Here is a 16,538-nt window from a genome sequence, read left to right on the forward strand (position 1 = left end):
TTTATTCCAATCCGTGAATTAGTGAAACACACACAGCACACAGTGTACACACAGTGAGGTGAAGCACACACTAATCCCAGCGGCACTCGGGGAGCAGTGAGGGGTTAGGTGCCTTGCTCAAGGGCACTTCAGTACTACTGGTCGGGGTTCGAACCGGCAACCCTCCGGTTACAAGTCCGAAGCGCTAACCAGTAGGCCACGGCTGCCCCCTAAATGTGATATGTGTATATGATTATTCCTTTGATCAGTGCATGGTCCTCAATTGAACAGTACCCAGCGTGGTTTTGGCCGCCCTAAACCCATTCATACACTTCTCAATTACAATACAATACTTAAGGATCATATACAGGCCATCAACATCAACCATCATTCTTCATCATCCACCCTTGGTGGCAGGCCCTTCAGTGCCTTGGCCCCCAAACTCTGGAACTCCCTCCCCCAACCTCTTTGTGACTGTCCTTCTCTTCCTTTCTTCAAAGCACATCTCAAGACCTTTTTGTTTAATGATCACTTCTCCTCCACACCCAACACATAGCTCTATACACATAACTTGTCTGTGTATTGTTATTGTATTGTTATTGTGTCTGTCTGTTGTTGTGTTTTCCTTCTAAGCACTATATAAAATAAACTTATTATTATTATTATTATTATTATTATTATCATCATCATCATGCTACCCTTATCTCGTTTCCTGTATGACACATCATCTTTGGATAGATAAATACAGTAGATAGATCTACTTTTATTGCCACACAACAATGTTGGTGTTTTTTTTGTTACAGAAGGACTCAATCCAGTGAAGAAATAATTACAAAATAATAATAAATTAATAATAACTAAATTAATAAATTATGTTTTGCATGACAGTTAAGAGCAGCGATAATGTACTTTACTATGATTGCCGAAAAAAAGAGATGACTCTGTCCACAATGTCTTTGTCCTAATCAGAAGAAGAGGCTTGGTAGGTATTATAAGAAATATGTTGAGAGTTGTGAATGCAAATAAAGATGTCTATTGATTATTTAAAAAGGGTATGAATAATTTTGGACATGCCATTTTTCATAATGTTTCCAAAAAGATGAAAACGCTTCTTTTTTTGATTCCATGTTTCTCTCACATTGTCTTGGAACCTTTTGGCATGTGACTGTCATTTTCAGTCAGAACAAACATATTGGTCAAGAGAAAATTAAATCAATATTTGCCAGGAATATGAATAATTTTGTTCTTGTTGCTTCGTATGTTGTTTCTGCATAGAATCCACGCAGCGCCTACACGTAGCCTACACAGAGGGCATTAACCTATGCCTCTGCGTCATAACTGTGGGCTCCCCTGACCGCCCCAGAAATGTAACGTCCGGGGTTCAGGGAGTGTATCGCTTCTTTTAGGCTTTTCAGAGACCTGCTGCTTGTTTTTACTCACATGACCTGGCAACACTGTTCAAGATCAGCGTGCTGTAAAAAAAGAGGGTAGGCCGGCAGCAGCTGTTTGAAAAAATCATTACAATTAAGTTAGCAATCGAACCGTCTCAACATCACCGCTTTGTGATTGAAAGAGGGAGGTGCTCCAGTTCCATGAACCTTGAATCTTTTTGGTTTATGGTTATGGTTCAGGCTACAGTTCAGTCTTCTTCATTTCATGCTCAGATAAGTTCTGCGCGAACAATTCACGGGCCTATAACAATCAAAAACAATCACTGTGTTTTTGCAACCGAAGTTGGACGGCAGTTAAACTGATCGATCTTCTATTTGATTTCAAAGCAGTCATGGAGATACTGAACGAAGAACAACTCACGGCGATAGAAACGCTGCTACCGGACCTCTACCCCCAGTCTTTGCAAGTGAGTATAGTGCGCACGCGTACAGAATGCATGATTTTTTTTTTTAGGCCTGTTCTTATTTTTAAAAAATATCTCCCGTTTGTGTGTTAAAGTTGGCGCCATGTGGGAGTGTTAGCCCACTGTTAGATGCGGTCACTGAGTTAGCTTATTTATGTTCTCAGGTGTATGGTTACATTTTCCAAAAGAACAGAGTGAAATCTGACCATATGGATGTTCTTGTGGACCGCTGGCCTGATTTCAGAATAGTGCTCATCCGACCTCTGCGGGAGAAGGTCATAAAGTCTCAGAAATTCAGCATCTCCTGTCCCTAAATCCATTTAAGGGAGAATCTATTTTACATCAATGAATCGACAATGCACAATTATTACTTGCTTTGCTTGCATTTACAGAAGGAAGATTTATTCAAAGACATCTATGTGTTCTCCAAAGATGGGGAAATTCTGAAGAAATTATTTCTTGAGACAGATATTATTGACTGGCAAAACTATCTTTGCCTAGGTATTCTTTTTTTTAAATATGTTGTTGCTAAATACATACCCATGTCAAACAAAAATCTCTGCACCTAATTATATGACTTACCAGCATTGTGATTAAAATGCCATTTAGGTGTAGACCTGTGTTATGCAGAAATAGTAGCAAGTATAGCCGCCACCAGAGGTGCAACTGGGAGTAATGTAGCGGTGTGCCACATGCTAAGGCTGGAGGATCCCTCTCACCTTCCACAAGTAGACAGGTAAAGACCAGTGTGTCATAGGTTTGGGCTTCTGTATAGTATAAATCCTAGGTTTTCAAATAATAAACTACAATAAAGCTGGATCTAGTGTTCATGTAATTATTCTTACTTAATCTTCTAAAACACACATTTACTTATAAGGAACACACATATGTTCAGCTATTTATGTTTTTTTATACGTGTTGATAAAATGCAAGCCATTTTAACATTTGATATAAAATCAACCATCTCTTTACTAGACTATGATTTCAGTAAAGTGCTTGCCTTCAGAATGCCTTTGTCCTAATCATGTCTCTTTTTACTTTTGTAGTTCAACAGTAGCAATATCTTCCCTTGAAGAGTCACATATTTCTTTGGTTAATGAGACCTGGAAGTTTGGAGAAGGAGAACACAGCCTAAGCTTTATCAAGAACGTAATCTGCCATTTTCCCACCTGCTGCATTTTGGATGCCAATGGTCACCCAGTGGCCTGGATTCTTACATATGCGTATTGTGCCATGGGGATGTTGTACACACGTCCAGAACACAGACGGAAAGGCTATGCTAAGATCCTTATTAGTGCCATGTCAAAGAGACTCCACGCTCAGGGCTACCCTGTGTTTTGTTTCATTGAAGAAGAGAACCAGCCCTCTTATAGGCTTTTTACAAGTTTGGGTTTCAAAGAAGACCCCTCCTACAGAGCTGCCTGGTTTCATTTCAACTAAGTTAGTATTTGCCAATAAAATGATCAGAACATCAGTTTACATCAGACAAATTACAGTATACTAACATTAGTTACTTTACATCCATAATGAAAATTAGAGAAGGAGAGAACCGGCTCTCATAACAGGCTTTTCAAAAGTGTGGGTTTGCATAACAGGGCAACCGATTACAGGGCTACTGGTTTTTCTGGCTTCAGCCATGCAATAGGCAAATTACATTAGTTTACTTACATGACTAAATTACACTACATCCATACCATCCATGAAAGGTATTTTTTTCACAAATGACATTTCATGTATCTTCACTGTGGTGTATCAGATCCTACCAGCAAAATTTGAGTGTTTCTCAAACGGTTAGAGGAGAACAGGAATTTCCATAAGCCTTAATACTCCATTAGATGGGGTGTGTATAAAACTTAAATGTTAATCTGTTTATGCTTACATTATGTAAGAGTAATAGATTGCTAATATTTATCACATTTTCATTAACAAAATGATATTGCACTTGAATGACAAATAAAAAATCATGCTATTCAAATACAATACATGAAGGAGATTAAGGTAGACTTTATAAAATATAAATGTAAATTACCATGCATTTTCAACAGCATTTTTTTTGTTGCTGTTATGCAACAGTTGTTCATATAATCAGCAACATCAAGTGTTTCTCTGAGAGTTAGGGGAGAATGCATTAAAAATGTACTGCGAATTCAGGCAAAAATTGAAATCTACTGAATGTTTACATGTGTTAACATAAATGTCGATCACATTTTTATTTGCTTTAGGAAAGTGAAACAAGGAATACAGATTTTGCGAGCTGTATCTACTCTGTGATTTACATGTGTACATTTGTGAATGCTAAAAAACTTACTGTATTCAACAACATAACTAGTCATGCTTGACTAGATCGCTGAGTGATTTCAACTGTAATGTAATGTCAACTGGTGATGGTTTTCCTGTTTGTATCTGTGTAATGTGATGTATATGTGCTGTTGTGATATATGTGGGTGGGGTATGTGGTGGCAGGGTGGTGGGTGAAGAACCGTCACTATGTGTATCTATGTATTTCATGTCTGTGAGGCTTGTATGGTATGTGAAAACAAATTTCCTATGTAAGGACAAATAAACTAACTAAGTAAGATTTCTTGATTGTATTTTTATTATTATTATTGTATCACAAGTTGGATTCCTTATCCATTTGACAGTACTTGAAGGAATCATCTTGAAACACTGACTTCTTTTAGATATTAAAACATTTATTTAGAAAAATAACTAAAACCATAGAAACAAGGTTTCATAATGTGCATGTCAGTCATACATAGTACAGATACTTGATATGAATGCAGGTGCATTTGAGGTATATGTTATTTACTTCTTATAAAGTTCAAGTCGAAGCAGCCATTTTTCCCAGTACTTTGTAACTTTTTCAAAGTCAAGAAAGTGGGGGTGAGCTGGTGAGCCGTCCTTGTAGGCCACCACAATCAGACCATTCTTTATCTGCATGGGGGGCAAAGAAATGTTGGAAGACATTTACATCCCAAAAGATGCATGTGGTTTCAGTAGAAATTGTAATCAGTACATCACCTGGTAACTATAGTTGTCGTCACTGTTCAAGGCTCCAACATATGCAGCAACCTGGATAGGATTGTCATACGTGTTGTGGAGAAAGGGCTTAGATTTCTCTGAAGTCTTCCAGTCAATTGCACAAAGTGTCCCTCTGTAAAGAAAATGTAAAGGTTATGCAGCCTCTGCAGATATTATACAGAACTTTTGTGGATTTGTTAACCTTTCGTTAAGTAGAGAAAATGTGTACGCAAGTGGTACTTTAAATCACTAAATTAGGGACAGGCAGTAGGAGCAAAAACTGGCTCTGCCAATTGCTTACCATCCCGCGCCACTACCCGAGGCACTCACCTACTCTCCCGATGCACTTTGCCTAATGTCCTGCGCCACTGTCTTGTGCCACTTGCCTACTGTCCCGTGTCATTTTGCCAACTATACTAATCCCAACTCTAACCCTAGCCCGTGGAACAGTTGGCAAGTGGCGTGGGACAGTAGGCGAGTGGCACACGACAGGAGGAGACAGAAGGTAAGCTGGAGAAAATTAGGTCTACTAAATTTTAGAAAGCTTTGTAACTGCAGGAGAGTGGGAAAATATGTGCCAGCAAATACTCACCTGTAGCGAGCTACACAATCAACTATTCCAACATAATTCAAATGCTGGTGTTGTACTGCACTCTCAATGGCTCTAACTTCATTGATATCCTCAAGGACGTGTTGGATACTTTCTAAGTATCCCGTTGTGTCTTCAGTGCATTCAGTTTCTTCGCTTTCAGAAGGAGCAAGTGCATTCTCAAGTGCAGAATGAAATAACTTCCCTTGTTTGAAAAGGTCTGAAATAGAGAGGATTACAAAAAAGCGTTTCACAACACATAATTGACTCCATGTAGGCTTGTGTTATTTTGTGATGGTAACATTTCAGATTAAGAACTTACTTGAGGTGTATGCCTTGAAGCCTTCCTCTCCCAGCTCTGCAATCATTCTCCTTTTCCATCTCTCCAGGTAAAACAACTGCTCCGGAGACATGGTCTGTTGGAGAATGCGAGTGACACTGGGCATACCAGATCTTTCTGGCCCTTTTGGAAGCGACCACCGAGCAGGATTCCCATGGTCATATTCTACAGAAAGCATCGTTTTTTCTGCTTTTAAAAGAGGGTAAACGTTTTTCGGCACAAGAGGCATGTGTTTATGAAAAGATGATTTGACGACTGGACCATACAGTTTGTTGTCCTCGTCCTCAAGCGACTCTGGAGTTTGGGAGCTGACCCTTGATGAGACAACTGCCTTAACAAGGGAAGAGTAGCGCTCTGTATCAACCATTCCATATTGACTTTGTTTTTTTCGAGATGTCCATACGCAAGACGTTGAGAAACACGACTCAACAAATACAGTGTTGCAGTGTTTCAACAGGCCATAAACAATCCTCTTGGATTTTGTACGAGGAATCAACATCCCAATCGGCATAGTTCACTTATGGGTGATGTTGTCCACCGTGATTGTTCTGGTATCACGCGCGAATTTAGCTTAATCTCGGCGCATGCTGAATATGTCAGCTAATAAAATATAACCATAAACTACTGTGTCCACCATGTAAATCTTGGAGATTTTGGATAAACTATTCGCGGTACAAGACAAAAGTTATTTACACACCTCATAAACCGCCATTCTTTTCATGCGTGTTTCAGAGAAAGGGGTCCGGACGGGCACTTCCTCCTCTAATCTTTTCTTTGTTCCATGGTTTTAATCTTTTAGAATGTAGCTATTCGGGATATATTCATTATGTTTCTGATATTATTTTGCCATTGACATTTAGACAAACATGATCACATTTCTCTACTGAGTCCTAAAAGATTGAAGAAAAAAGTCTTTCGTTTGTGTTTAATCTCGCAATGTTTCTTTACTTTTCTCATAGAGAACACCAATTCCAAAATGAACAATATTTCGTAGGCTACAGAATAATACATGATACATGTTGGTAGAAATCATGCATTACCAGTAAGATGCGAAGAGGATGAGGATTTTTACAAACATATCCAGTCCATACCGTCAGTTAATATCACTTCCTCGTGGGAGGTGGCAATTACGGCTTGACTGACATTCCTGTAGTGTAATCATATGGGCTTTGACAGGCTTCTGTCCAATCGAAGTTAGCCGTGGACAGCGTCTGCCTAGGACAAATGAGTGAAAATTAGGCCGACGGATAGGTTGATAGGGATGAAAACGTAGGAGCTGGTGAATGGCCAGTGAAATTGTAAAATTTGTATCTGAAACCTTTTGAGGAAGTACCCTAGGCGAACTTTTTCACCATGACATCAACTACAGAAGAAAATGATAAAGAGAAGGTAACTTACCAACCAACGTGAAACTGATTTGTTGAAATTACATATTGCTTAGTTTTGTAACCCCTTTAACTCAAATTTGGGTTATGGATCTTGCAAGCTAGCCCAACAACGCTAGCTAGCACAGCTAATCGGTTGGTGTAACGTTAGATCTGACGGCAATGCTACATTTGTTAGCGAGATGACCAGCTAGCTTGCTAATTTATTATTTGGTGATTACTTAGTTATTGTCAACAATTCAGCAGTATCAAGAGCGTTAATGACAACACCTGTTGTGCTTATTACCTCATCAGGTAGCCAGCATAAATTAATGTCAAACTGTTTTATTTCTTTTGATGCCGATTTTAAAGTAACGGAATCAGTCAGAGGTCGTCCTGACATAGTAACTTGTTATCTAGCTGATATTAATAATACAACGGTTACATTTACAGTATTAATAGTAACGTTAACGTTTTTTCATGGTAAAAATGTTTTGCAAGCTGCTGATATCCCTGCACTTCACTGGGACCCAATGCTAAGGGATGGTGGCTAAATCTGCAGTGAATATGACAGCTCAATCATGCAGGTCACTGTTTGCATGACCCCCTAACTTTACAGTATACAACGTTACGGGCATATGCACTGACATTACTTTGCTATCATACAGGCAGCGTTGAGGAGCTGTGTTATTACGTTTAGTAATTTAGTTGTTGTTCATAATGAACTCTTCAGTCATGAATGGAAAGTATCATTGGAAAGTTACTGTAAATGAGTAAATATCAATCTGAAGATTCAACAGTTAGCTATTTTAATCTGAGTAAATGCAATACCTTCCCTGGGGATTTGTAGTTGGAAATCTGTTTCACGGGAACTTGTGATTCAGCTGACATTGGAGTGTTGTTGCCTCATAGTATAAACTGAGAAGATAAATGGTCTGTAATGGGAGACAAAATGGCCTTTCATTTGAATTATCTCCAAGACATGGTGGCGCTTGATGTAGGCTATTTGGAGTGAACGTTTAAGAAAAATCAAATTAACAAGTGAAGTAGAGGGAGACAACTGGAGCTGGCATACCATTTAGCCATGGTCTGGCTGAGACATCTGGAATTTATGAAATAAAGCTAAATCTCGGGTATTTCGGCCTCGGTCAAGTCCAGTAAGTCATTCTAAATTCTTTCAAACTGTTTCCTGCACACAGCTCTTTGGATAGTCGGTCCCGTCTCAGTAACAAAGTGGAAAGAAAAACCTACTTTAGCGGGGCAGAGAGATCCGAACTGAGAATTAGGCCTATAGTAGACCATATTCTGAACATTACTGATGCAATTAATATGTGACTTCAAGTGCTGGTGGTTAGTCTCTTTAATCCAGATCAGATGACCTGATGAGCTTCCTGTGTGTCTGCACCAAAGGAAGTAAAAGGGGGGTACCAAACCTATTTCTTTTCTTTTCTAGCTCCGGTCTGTGTCAGTGGACCTGAACCATGATTCCTCCCTTCTCATTGACATTCCGGATGCTCTCTGTGAACGAGATAAGGTCAAGTTCACTGTCCACACCAAGGTACAGTTGAGCTAGTAACTCAAAGGAACATTGGCTACAGTGTATTTGACTGTGTGATTGTGACGAAAAACATTTAGAGAGACACATAGAGTCTTGTGTGTGTCTCACTCAGGTGGAGGTTTGAGGCTTTAGTATATACATTTGGAGACCCTTTATTGTAATCAGAGGTTCTGCAGGGTTTTAACAATCTTTAAAATCTAAAATTGAATGATATGAATTTTGAGCCAACTGTTTTACTAGAATTACACTCCCACTAGATTTTGTGGTGCCACTCAGCAATTGAATATAATTGAATAAAAATATTGAAGAACAATATGTCAGTTTGTATGTGCCTACTACTCACACAACTAGCCGATTGAATGTTGCACTCCTAATTGTATTTGTGTCAGATCAGTGTCTGATGGTTAAGACATTGGATCGACACAAACATACCATAGACCCATAATGCTACATGTCTGTGATGTCTCAAGCAAAGTCGTTGTTTTTTTAATTGACTATGATTCTGTGTGTGACTGGTGTGCTTATCTTGTACCGTAGACCACGCTCAGTTCCTTTCAGAAGCCGGATTTCTCTGTGTCGCGCCAGCATGAGGACTTCATATGGCTTCATGACACATTGGTTGAGACAGAGGATTATGCTGGTCTCATTGTAAGTCTCAGATCGGGATACAGTATAATACCCAATGTGGACACTGCTTGTAACCAACTGAAAATGTGACACCAGACTTGATGTGCATACTTTCTCTTAAAGTTTATTTTATTATTTCAGTGCTTAAGGTTTCTAGTTTGTGATGTAATGTCAGCACACACAACAGCAACGTGTCTTATCATAACAGCACAGTAGGCTGCACAGCTTGTTACAGCCCATATGAAGCCTTCAAGGCTTACATTAATAAATCCTTTAAAAGTGTTCATGTAAACTGTGCTGTTTTGTTTACCAGTCTGGAAATGTTATTTTCTGTCTCCGTAGATCCCTCCTGCGCCCCCAAAGCCAGACTTTGAGAGTCCAAGAGAGAAGATGCATAAGCTGGGGGAGGGGGAGGCCACTATGACCAAGGAGGAGTACACAAAGATGAAACAGGAGCTTGAGGCGTACGTTAAAAACAGTAGAGCACATGTCATGTATTAAAAATGTTCAACATTCAGTAGCTTGAGCACTGCCATTTTAAAACATAGAGCTTGTTGCTAGCATGTGTGTATTTAGAAAGTGTAACTTTTGTAGAATAATATTACAGCTACTACATTATCCCTGATATATTTCAGTTAGAATTTTTTTGCAGCTCTGAATTGGACTTTTTTTTTTGATTGACATCTGTGTTCCCTTGCCAGAGAGTACCTTGCTGTGTTTAAGAAGACCGTTCAGGTGCATGAAGTCTTCCTGCAGAGGCTTTCCTCCCACCCAGTCTTCAGCAAGGACAGAAACTTCCAGATCTTCCTGGAGTACGACCAGGATGTGAGTATCCAGTTGAAATGCTCCCTCGGCCAGGAAATGCAGAGTAGGCACATGCTCTCCGAAGCTGACTTCCTGAGCGGTGATCTGCTGGGCTAGCAGGCTGTGGGGCAATAGAAGGGGGCATTAGGAAAGGTGAGGAAGTTTCAGTGGGGCAGGGATGCGGCTTGGACTTCCTTTTAAAGGGAATAAGGGGACACAGAAGAGGACAAAGACCTACAATGACCTCATCCTGCTGAGTTCAGCTCAAATAGTCGTTGACAACCATTAAAAAAAAAAACGACCTGTCAGCCCTTTCGGCATGTGGACGTGACTTTCCGTCCCTGTGAAATTGACTGATAAAACATTTCCAAAACATTGAACTATATATACGCACAGCTGTTTTGATTCAGTGCTTAAAATGGAGCAAAAGCCAAATCTGGAGTGTGTCCTGGATTGGTATCAGCTTCCGCCATGACTGTCTGGTTTGGTTGTAACCTTCTTCTTCTTCTTCTTCTTCTTCTTCTTCTTCTTCTTCTTCTTCTTCTTCTTCTTCTTCTTCTTCTTCTTCTTCTTCTTCTTCTTCTTCTTCTTCTTCTTCTTCTTCTTCTTCTTCTTCTTCTTCTGGCCTGCAGCTCAGTGTGAGGAGAAAAAATGCCAAGGAAATGTTTGGTGGTTTCTTCAAGAACATGGTGAAGACTGCCGATGAAGTCATCATATCAGGGATTAAGGTCCGTCTTGCTTTTTCTCTGTGTGTGTGTGTGTGTGTAAGTTGGTGTGTATGTGTGATCCGTAGGAGTGTATGTGTGGTGCATAAGAGTGTATTTGTGGTGTGTAGGAGTATGTTTTGATGCTCACTTATGGTAGCGTTTAAGATAACAGGCTTTTTAAGGACTGAGGAGGACACTTGGCCTTTGACTCATTGTATCTCTTTGATGTTTCAGGAAGTTGACGAGTTCTTTGAGCAGGAGAAAACTTTCCTGCTTGATTATTATAGCAAGATCAAGGACGCCACTGCCAAGGCGGAAAAAATGACACGCTCTCATAAAAGTAAGACCTGACTCAAAAATAAACCAGACTTCACACGGTCTTGAAAGCGTCTTCTGCTGTGAGGAGTAAATGCACTGTTCTCCTCTATTCTTTCAGATGTTGCTGACGACTACATTCACGTCTCTGCGACTTTGAACAGCATGTGCGCAGAAGACAACACCCCTCTGAAAAAGTTAGTGCAATGTCGCCTGGCAAACATACAAGAATTTTTATTCAGGCAGTTTTATGATCACATTCCTTTTGCAAAAGGAGTGAAAATGTGCTAAGATAAGAAACCACAATCTAATAACGTTTTTGAAACTTAAAATAGACCGAAGGCACACCATGTTCAGTTGAGCTGATCGTTATGTGTGTGTGAAAACAGCTGTGTGTGTGTGTGTGAAAACAGCTGTTGTGTGCTCTTGCAGGCATCTGGAGAAGTTTTCGGACCTGTTGGAGAAGCTAAGGGTAAAGTCTGTCCCCCTTGCGCATGTGTTGATGTCTTTGTGATATTCTAATCATGTATGTCCAGGTGCATCTCAAAAAATGTAAATATCATGGAATAGTCCAGTGCCCTGCCTATACTCAGGAAACTGTTGTTGGTGTTGACCTAATTAGACGATTAGAGCTCTTCTAAGGTCGACATTTCTGTATTATCAATTTTTTATTCTAATAGCTTGAGATGCTGGATTTTTGATTTCCATGAGTTGTAAAGCAATAATAATCAAGATTAAAACTAACAAGGCTTGAGATATTTCACTTTATGTGTAATGAATCTAGATTTTGTGTTGTCAAGCTTGTCTGTGTTTAATGTGCATCTTGTGCATTGGTAGAAAGTGGAGGGTAGAGTTGCGTCGGACCAGGAGCTGAAGCTCACCGAGCTGCTGAGGTATTATCTGAGGGACATCCAGGCTGCCAAGGTGGGTTAGATTTCCACTGCTGACGTGTTTCATTAATGTAATTGAGCATTTTTCTATCTTGTGTACAGTACTCGGCTCCGTAAAATTTGAAATGACCAGTAGACTGGACATTCTTGTTGCAAATGCTGGTTCCATTTGTTTTTAAAATGCTTCCAGGGGAATCCGATCACAAGTGGTTAGTTCTAAATGCATCTACATTTAGATATCATATCATTTTCTACAATGCAATCTACAGGGACTACTTTCCAGTTAATTCAGTGTGTTCCCAAATGCTTCAAGAAGTTTCATGTCTTCCCCCATAACACGCAATAGTTTGAACATGTTAGGCTACATGTCGGTGTTGAAGTGTTTAGATTCCCAACGCTAGCCTGGTAGCCATTTTAACAGCAACTATGGATATGCGCTAACACCAGTCAGCTGAGTTTAATTAGCGATAACGTACGGAGATGGTTTCGTAGCCTCTTTGACGGCTCAGTGACATCAGGTATGTAACCTACATCTTTAGGTTTTTGCCAGCTAACTTTTAACATAATCTTCATATTCATTGCTATATGGGTCTCATGCACATGAAAGATTAATATCATGCCATTATGTTGTTTAGAACACACTTTGAAATAAAGTTTTCACCTTACAACTTTGCTGATAACATTTTAAATAAATGCCAGTTAGCGCATTAGCAAGGATATTGTGTAACATAGGCCTACTGTTGATGTTGTTTCATAGCCTTTTGCTTGTGTGTAGTTAGGCCCACTGCTAGATTTTGACAGGAGCTCGTGATATCGCTTTAAAGTAAGCTACTTGGCTCATGCAAACTGTCAAACACTGTCCATCCACTCGCCTAGTGCACCCCTCTGGTTTATACATCCAGTGTTTTGGGTAACTGTATCTGGATGTGTTGCTATCAGAGCAACGTTAGAGATGGCGCATGACATGCAGTGATGCCTATTAAAAAAAAAAAAAAACGCTATTTAAGCACTGAAATCCACGTTGTTATACCTTTAAATCCAGTTGTACATACCTTTGTTTTCACCGAATTATCCCAAACCAGAAGTGGCCGCAATATCGAGAATATGGTCAGAAAAATCTAACGAGAAGTTTGGAAATTTGAGTATGGAAAAAGTATGGAATTTTGAAATGGAAAATGTGTAGGAACCCTGCAATCTACAAGTAGGGAGTGGATTTACACCTAGTTTGAATGGGGTATGCTGATGGAAACAGATTTGTTTGCATAAATTCACATTTATTGCAGTTTAAGTTAGCTTGATAAACCTTACATTTTAGTCCCACAGCTGTTCACAGTTCTTCCCTGGATTAGGAGAGTGTCCATTTTGATTTGCATTCCACAGCTGATGGAATTAATGTGCACAACTTGTGTTTTCATGAACTGAATTTCCATGAATGCTATAATATGAATGAGTTGGTTGGAAACAGCTATTGAGGTCCCCAGCGAATTATGAAACTATGTACTAGACCTGGAATGGATAGACGGGTAGTTTGATATTACATCGTTTTTTATAGCAGTTTAAGGGTGTCAGATGTCATTGTATGTCATCTATCCACAGCATTAAACAAGAAATTAATTCTGTACACTGAAGAACATGACTTGCATCAACTCTAAGCTCAGGACCTAAGACTGCCCAAACTCACTCTTTTGTCTGTCTATATCTATGTATGTATCTGTCTATCCTAATCTAATCTAATCTAAACTCACACACCATGTCATAACTGTTTTTTTCACCCTGCTGTTGACCTTTTCCACAGGACCTGTTGTACAGACGTGCGCGAGCCCTGGCCGACTATGAGAACTCCAACAAGGCCCTGGACAAGGCGCGGCTGAAAGGCAAAGACATCGCCCAGGCCGAGGAGCACCAGCAGCAGTGCCTGAAGAAGTTTGACAAGCTCTCGGAATCGTGCAAAAAAGGTTGGTGTGTGTGTGTGTGTATGTGCGCCTGCGCCTGTGTGTCCGTCCGTGTCCTCCACATTTCCTGGAGACAGTATGAGCGCATTTTTTTCATATCAGAAAGCTATTGGAGGTGTGGTAAAGATGGGCACAGATTAAAAATAAATAAATACAAAATATTTTCAGAGCTGACGAGCTTCAAGGGCAGGAGGGTGGTGGCCTTCCGGAAGAACCTGATTGAGATGGCCGAGCTGGAGATAAAGCACGCCAAGGTCAGTACCCACAGACTGCTACTGAGGAGGATGATGTGTTTACAGTTAGTTACAGTAGTCATGTAGTCATGAGAGCTTTCTTTCTTTCTTTCTTTCTTTCTTTCTTTCTTTCCTTCTCTGTCTGTCTGTCTCTATCTGTGTTTATTATGTGCTTTGTTTATAAGTGGATGGGATTTTGGAGGAATGAAGGTATTTCAGGTCTCTCTCTCTCTCTCTCTCTTCTCCCAACAGAATAGCGTGTCTCTTCTTCAGGGCTGCATTGACATGCTCAACAGCAACTGATCATTGGGCTTTGGTCACCTAACTTGACCAACCTTGTTTAGAAGGGAACCTGGACCATTTTTTGCCCTGAAAGGGTTAAAAAAGAAACCACTTTGGCGACCTGCACAAGAGCAGCCGACGTGGCTGCCTGGTTGTTTACAGACCTACTTTCCCCTCCTATGCCCCCCCTCCCCCCTCCATTTCGTCTGACTTGTTTGGGGCATCTCTCTGTGCACGATTGTGCATGGGATTGAAAATGACCTTAGAGAACCTGATAGCAACTATTTTCCTTTTCCTTCTTTCAGTTGCGTAATGAATGCCCTCAATTAATCAAATGCCTTAATTTGTTGGCATGTTTATGCATTTTATGTGTGTGGGATGTTTTTTTTTTTGTTGTTGTTTTTTTTTTTTGTCTAAAACCTCTTGCTTATCTAAGCTTGCACAGTGCGAGTCTTAAGAGTTTGCAGAGACAACCTGCCAAACAATTCACCGTGAGCACTTCGCTGCAGACCACTGAACGTGAACAAGTCTGAAGTTGTTTTTTAATGCAGTGCATTTGCTGTTTTTCATGCCTTTTCCTGGGTAAAGTGTTATCGAGAGACAGCTGGTCAGCCGCTGCTGTTTCAAAGAATATAATACGCCTGAAGAAGTAAAACAGTCGTTTTATAACTGTAACAGCACTATTGTAGAAGGGGTGAGAAGGGATGCTCTGACATTCGTGCCTAAGAATAAGGTTTTCTTTTCCTCTCTGTTAGAGTGTGATTGCAGCTGCGTTAGGCCTAACCATGCTAAAAATGATCGTTGAAACCCATCCATCACACACAAACAGAAGATCTGGAATTCTATATCACCACAGGAATGCTGAGCTGGAATTATGGTCTCAGTCCTTCTCGTTGCCTCCTCAAGTGTGAGGCGAAGTCCCTCCCTTTCTCACTAGTCCACGGCTATTCCTGAGATCTCGCTGTAGTTTTTGTCCCAGAGGCAGTGGCCTGCTAAAAGCATCTCTCTCATTCAGGAAGATGATTGGCCCCAGTCAGCCACAGATGGTTTTCCAGTGTGTGCGTGTGTGTGTGCGTGTGTGTGTGTGGAATCATGCAGAGTCAGCCCCCTCCTCCCTCTCCCCCCTCTCTGTTTTCCGTCCTACTACCCCAGTCTCGGCACACAGGCATAAAAAAAGTAAGCCAGCCATGCTTTCACAAGTCCAGCAGAGAACACGCTCTTTTTCAGCTGCCCTGTGCTTCTAACAACATGGGTTGGTCAACCATGGCAGGTGCCTGTGTACTCTTAAAAAAGTGAAGACGGTGATGACTGTGTGACCTCTGAACCCAACCCTTACACGCACTTACATGCTTTTTATACACCTACTAATTATGTTCTGCTAGCCCCTTGTGGTATAATGTGTTTACCCTTTTGCTTGTCATTGTAACGCTATACTTACTTTTAGTCTGGTAAAAAGAAAGTTAAGATTTAAGCTTTTTGCTTTGTTTTATTTGTATTGTTACTGATGCAAACATTGGTCTTGCAGAAGACTAATGGCTTGAATATGTCAATAGAGGACCAAAAGAGTTTATATTGTGATATGATAGAAGATTTTTGGAGGACAAAAAAAGCAATTTATACACATACCACTGAAGCAATAATGCAATCATGGCCAGGTCTAGTAGCTGAAAAAAAAAAGATTTTTGATAATTGAATGTATTTGTAATGGAATGCAAATATCTTTTCACATGGGCTTCTCCCTTTTCTAAGAGAAACCCAGCGAAAATTGCAATAATTACATTAAAAGATTCCTACTGCCTCATTGTGGTGTTTGCTCTCTAACTTTTAGTACTGTTTAGTCATTCCAACCACATTTCCATGTTCAACATGTAATGCACTGTGCCCAATGATAGATCCCATTTTCCAGGTCTTTTCGGTTAGACTATTTGGTTTTCATTACTTGGTGTAGCACAGTAGCATTGGGGTGTATGTCTGTGTGTGTGTAAGATGGCAAGGTATTTTCAACCAAGGTTTTGCTTTCAC

General features: G+C 40.2%; 2 protein-coding genes and 1 pseudogene across 3 annotated transcripts; 2 read left to right on the plus strand and 1 right to left on the minus strand.

Annotated features, from left to right (window-relative positions):
- The first annotated feature begins 1,252 nt into the window (after positions 1 to 1,252).
- LOC125311347 lies at positions 1,253 to 4,412 on the plus strand (annotated as a pseudogene).
- On the minus strand, positions 4,413 to 6,918 carry mgme1 (mitochondrial genome maintenance exonuclease 1). 2 transcript variants are annotated; one of them, XM_048269281.1, is made up of 5 exons: positions 6,825 to 6,918; positions 5,767 to 5,949; positions 5,448 to 5,664; positions 4,856 to 4,988; positions 4,413 to 4,768 (listed from the first exon to the last, which is right to left on the minus strand). In XM_048269281.1, the coding sequence occupies exons 2-5, from the start codon at positions 5,888 to 5,890 to the stop codon at positions 4,640 to 4,642; spliced, it is 603 nt and encodes a 200-aa protein (XP_048125238.1). In that variant the 5' UTR covers positions 5,891 to 5,949; positions 6,825 to 6,918; the 3' UTR covers positions 4,413 to 4,639. The 2 variants fall into 2 exon arrangements, with proteins under 2 accessions (XP_048125238.1, XP_048125237.1); XM_048269280.1 differs by lacking the exon at positions 6,825 to 6,918 and having other exon boundaries at positions 5,767 to 6,818.
- Positions 6,919 to 6,978: 60 nt separating this feature from the next.
- snx5 (sorting nexin 5) lies at positions 6,979 to 16,317 on the plus strand. Its single transcript, XM_048269278.1, has 13 exons — positions 6,979 to 7,173; positions 8,602 to 8,706; positions 9,244 to 9,354; positions 9,676 to 9,797; positions 10,035 to 10,158; positions 10,770 to 10,865; positions 11,079 to 11,184; positions 11,281 to 11,356; positions 11,592 to 11,631; positions 11,997 to 12,083; positions 13,845 to 14,004; positions 14,170 to 14,255; positions 14,487 to 16,317. Exons 1-13 carry the CDS (start codon positions 7,138 to 7,140, stop codon positions 14,535 to 14,537), a joined length of 1,200 nt encoding a protein of 399 aa, XP_048125235.1. The 5' UTR covers positions 6,979 to 7,137; the 3' UTR covers positions 14,538 to 16,317.
- Positions 16,318 to 16,538: the final 221 nt, after the last annotated feature.

Source organism: Alosa alosa, chromosome 18 (assembly GCF_017589495.1).
Source record: "Alosa alosa isolate M-15738 ecotype Scorff River chromosome 18, AALO_Geno_1.1, whole genome shotgun sequence".
Taxonomy (NCBI): Eukaryota; Metazoa; Chordata; class Actinopteri; order Clupeiformes; family Clupeidae; genus Alosa; species Alosa alosa.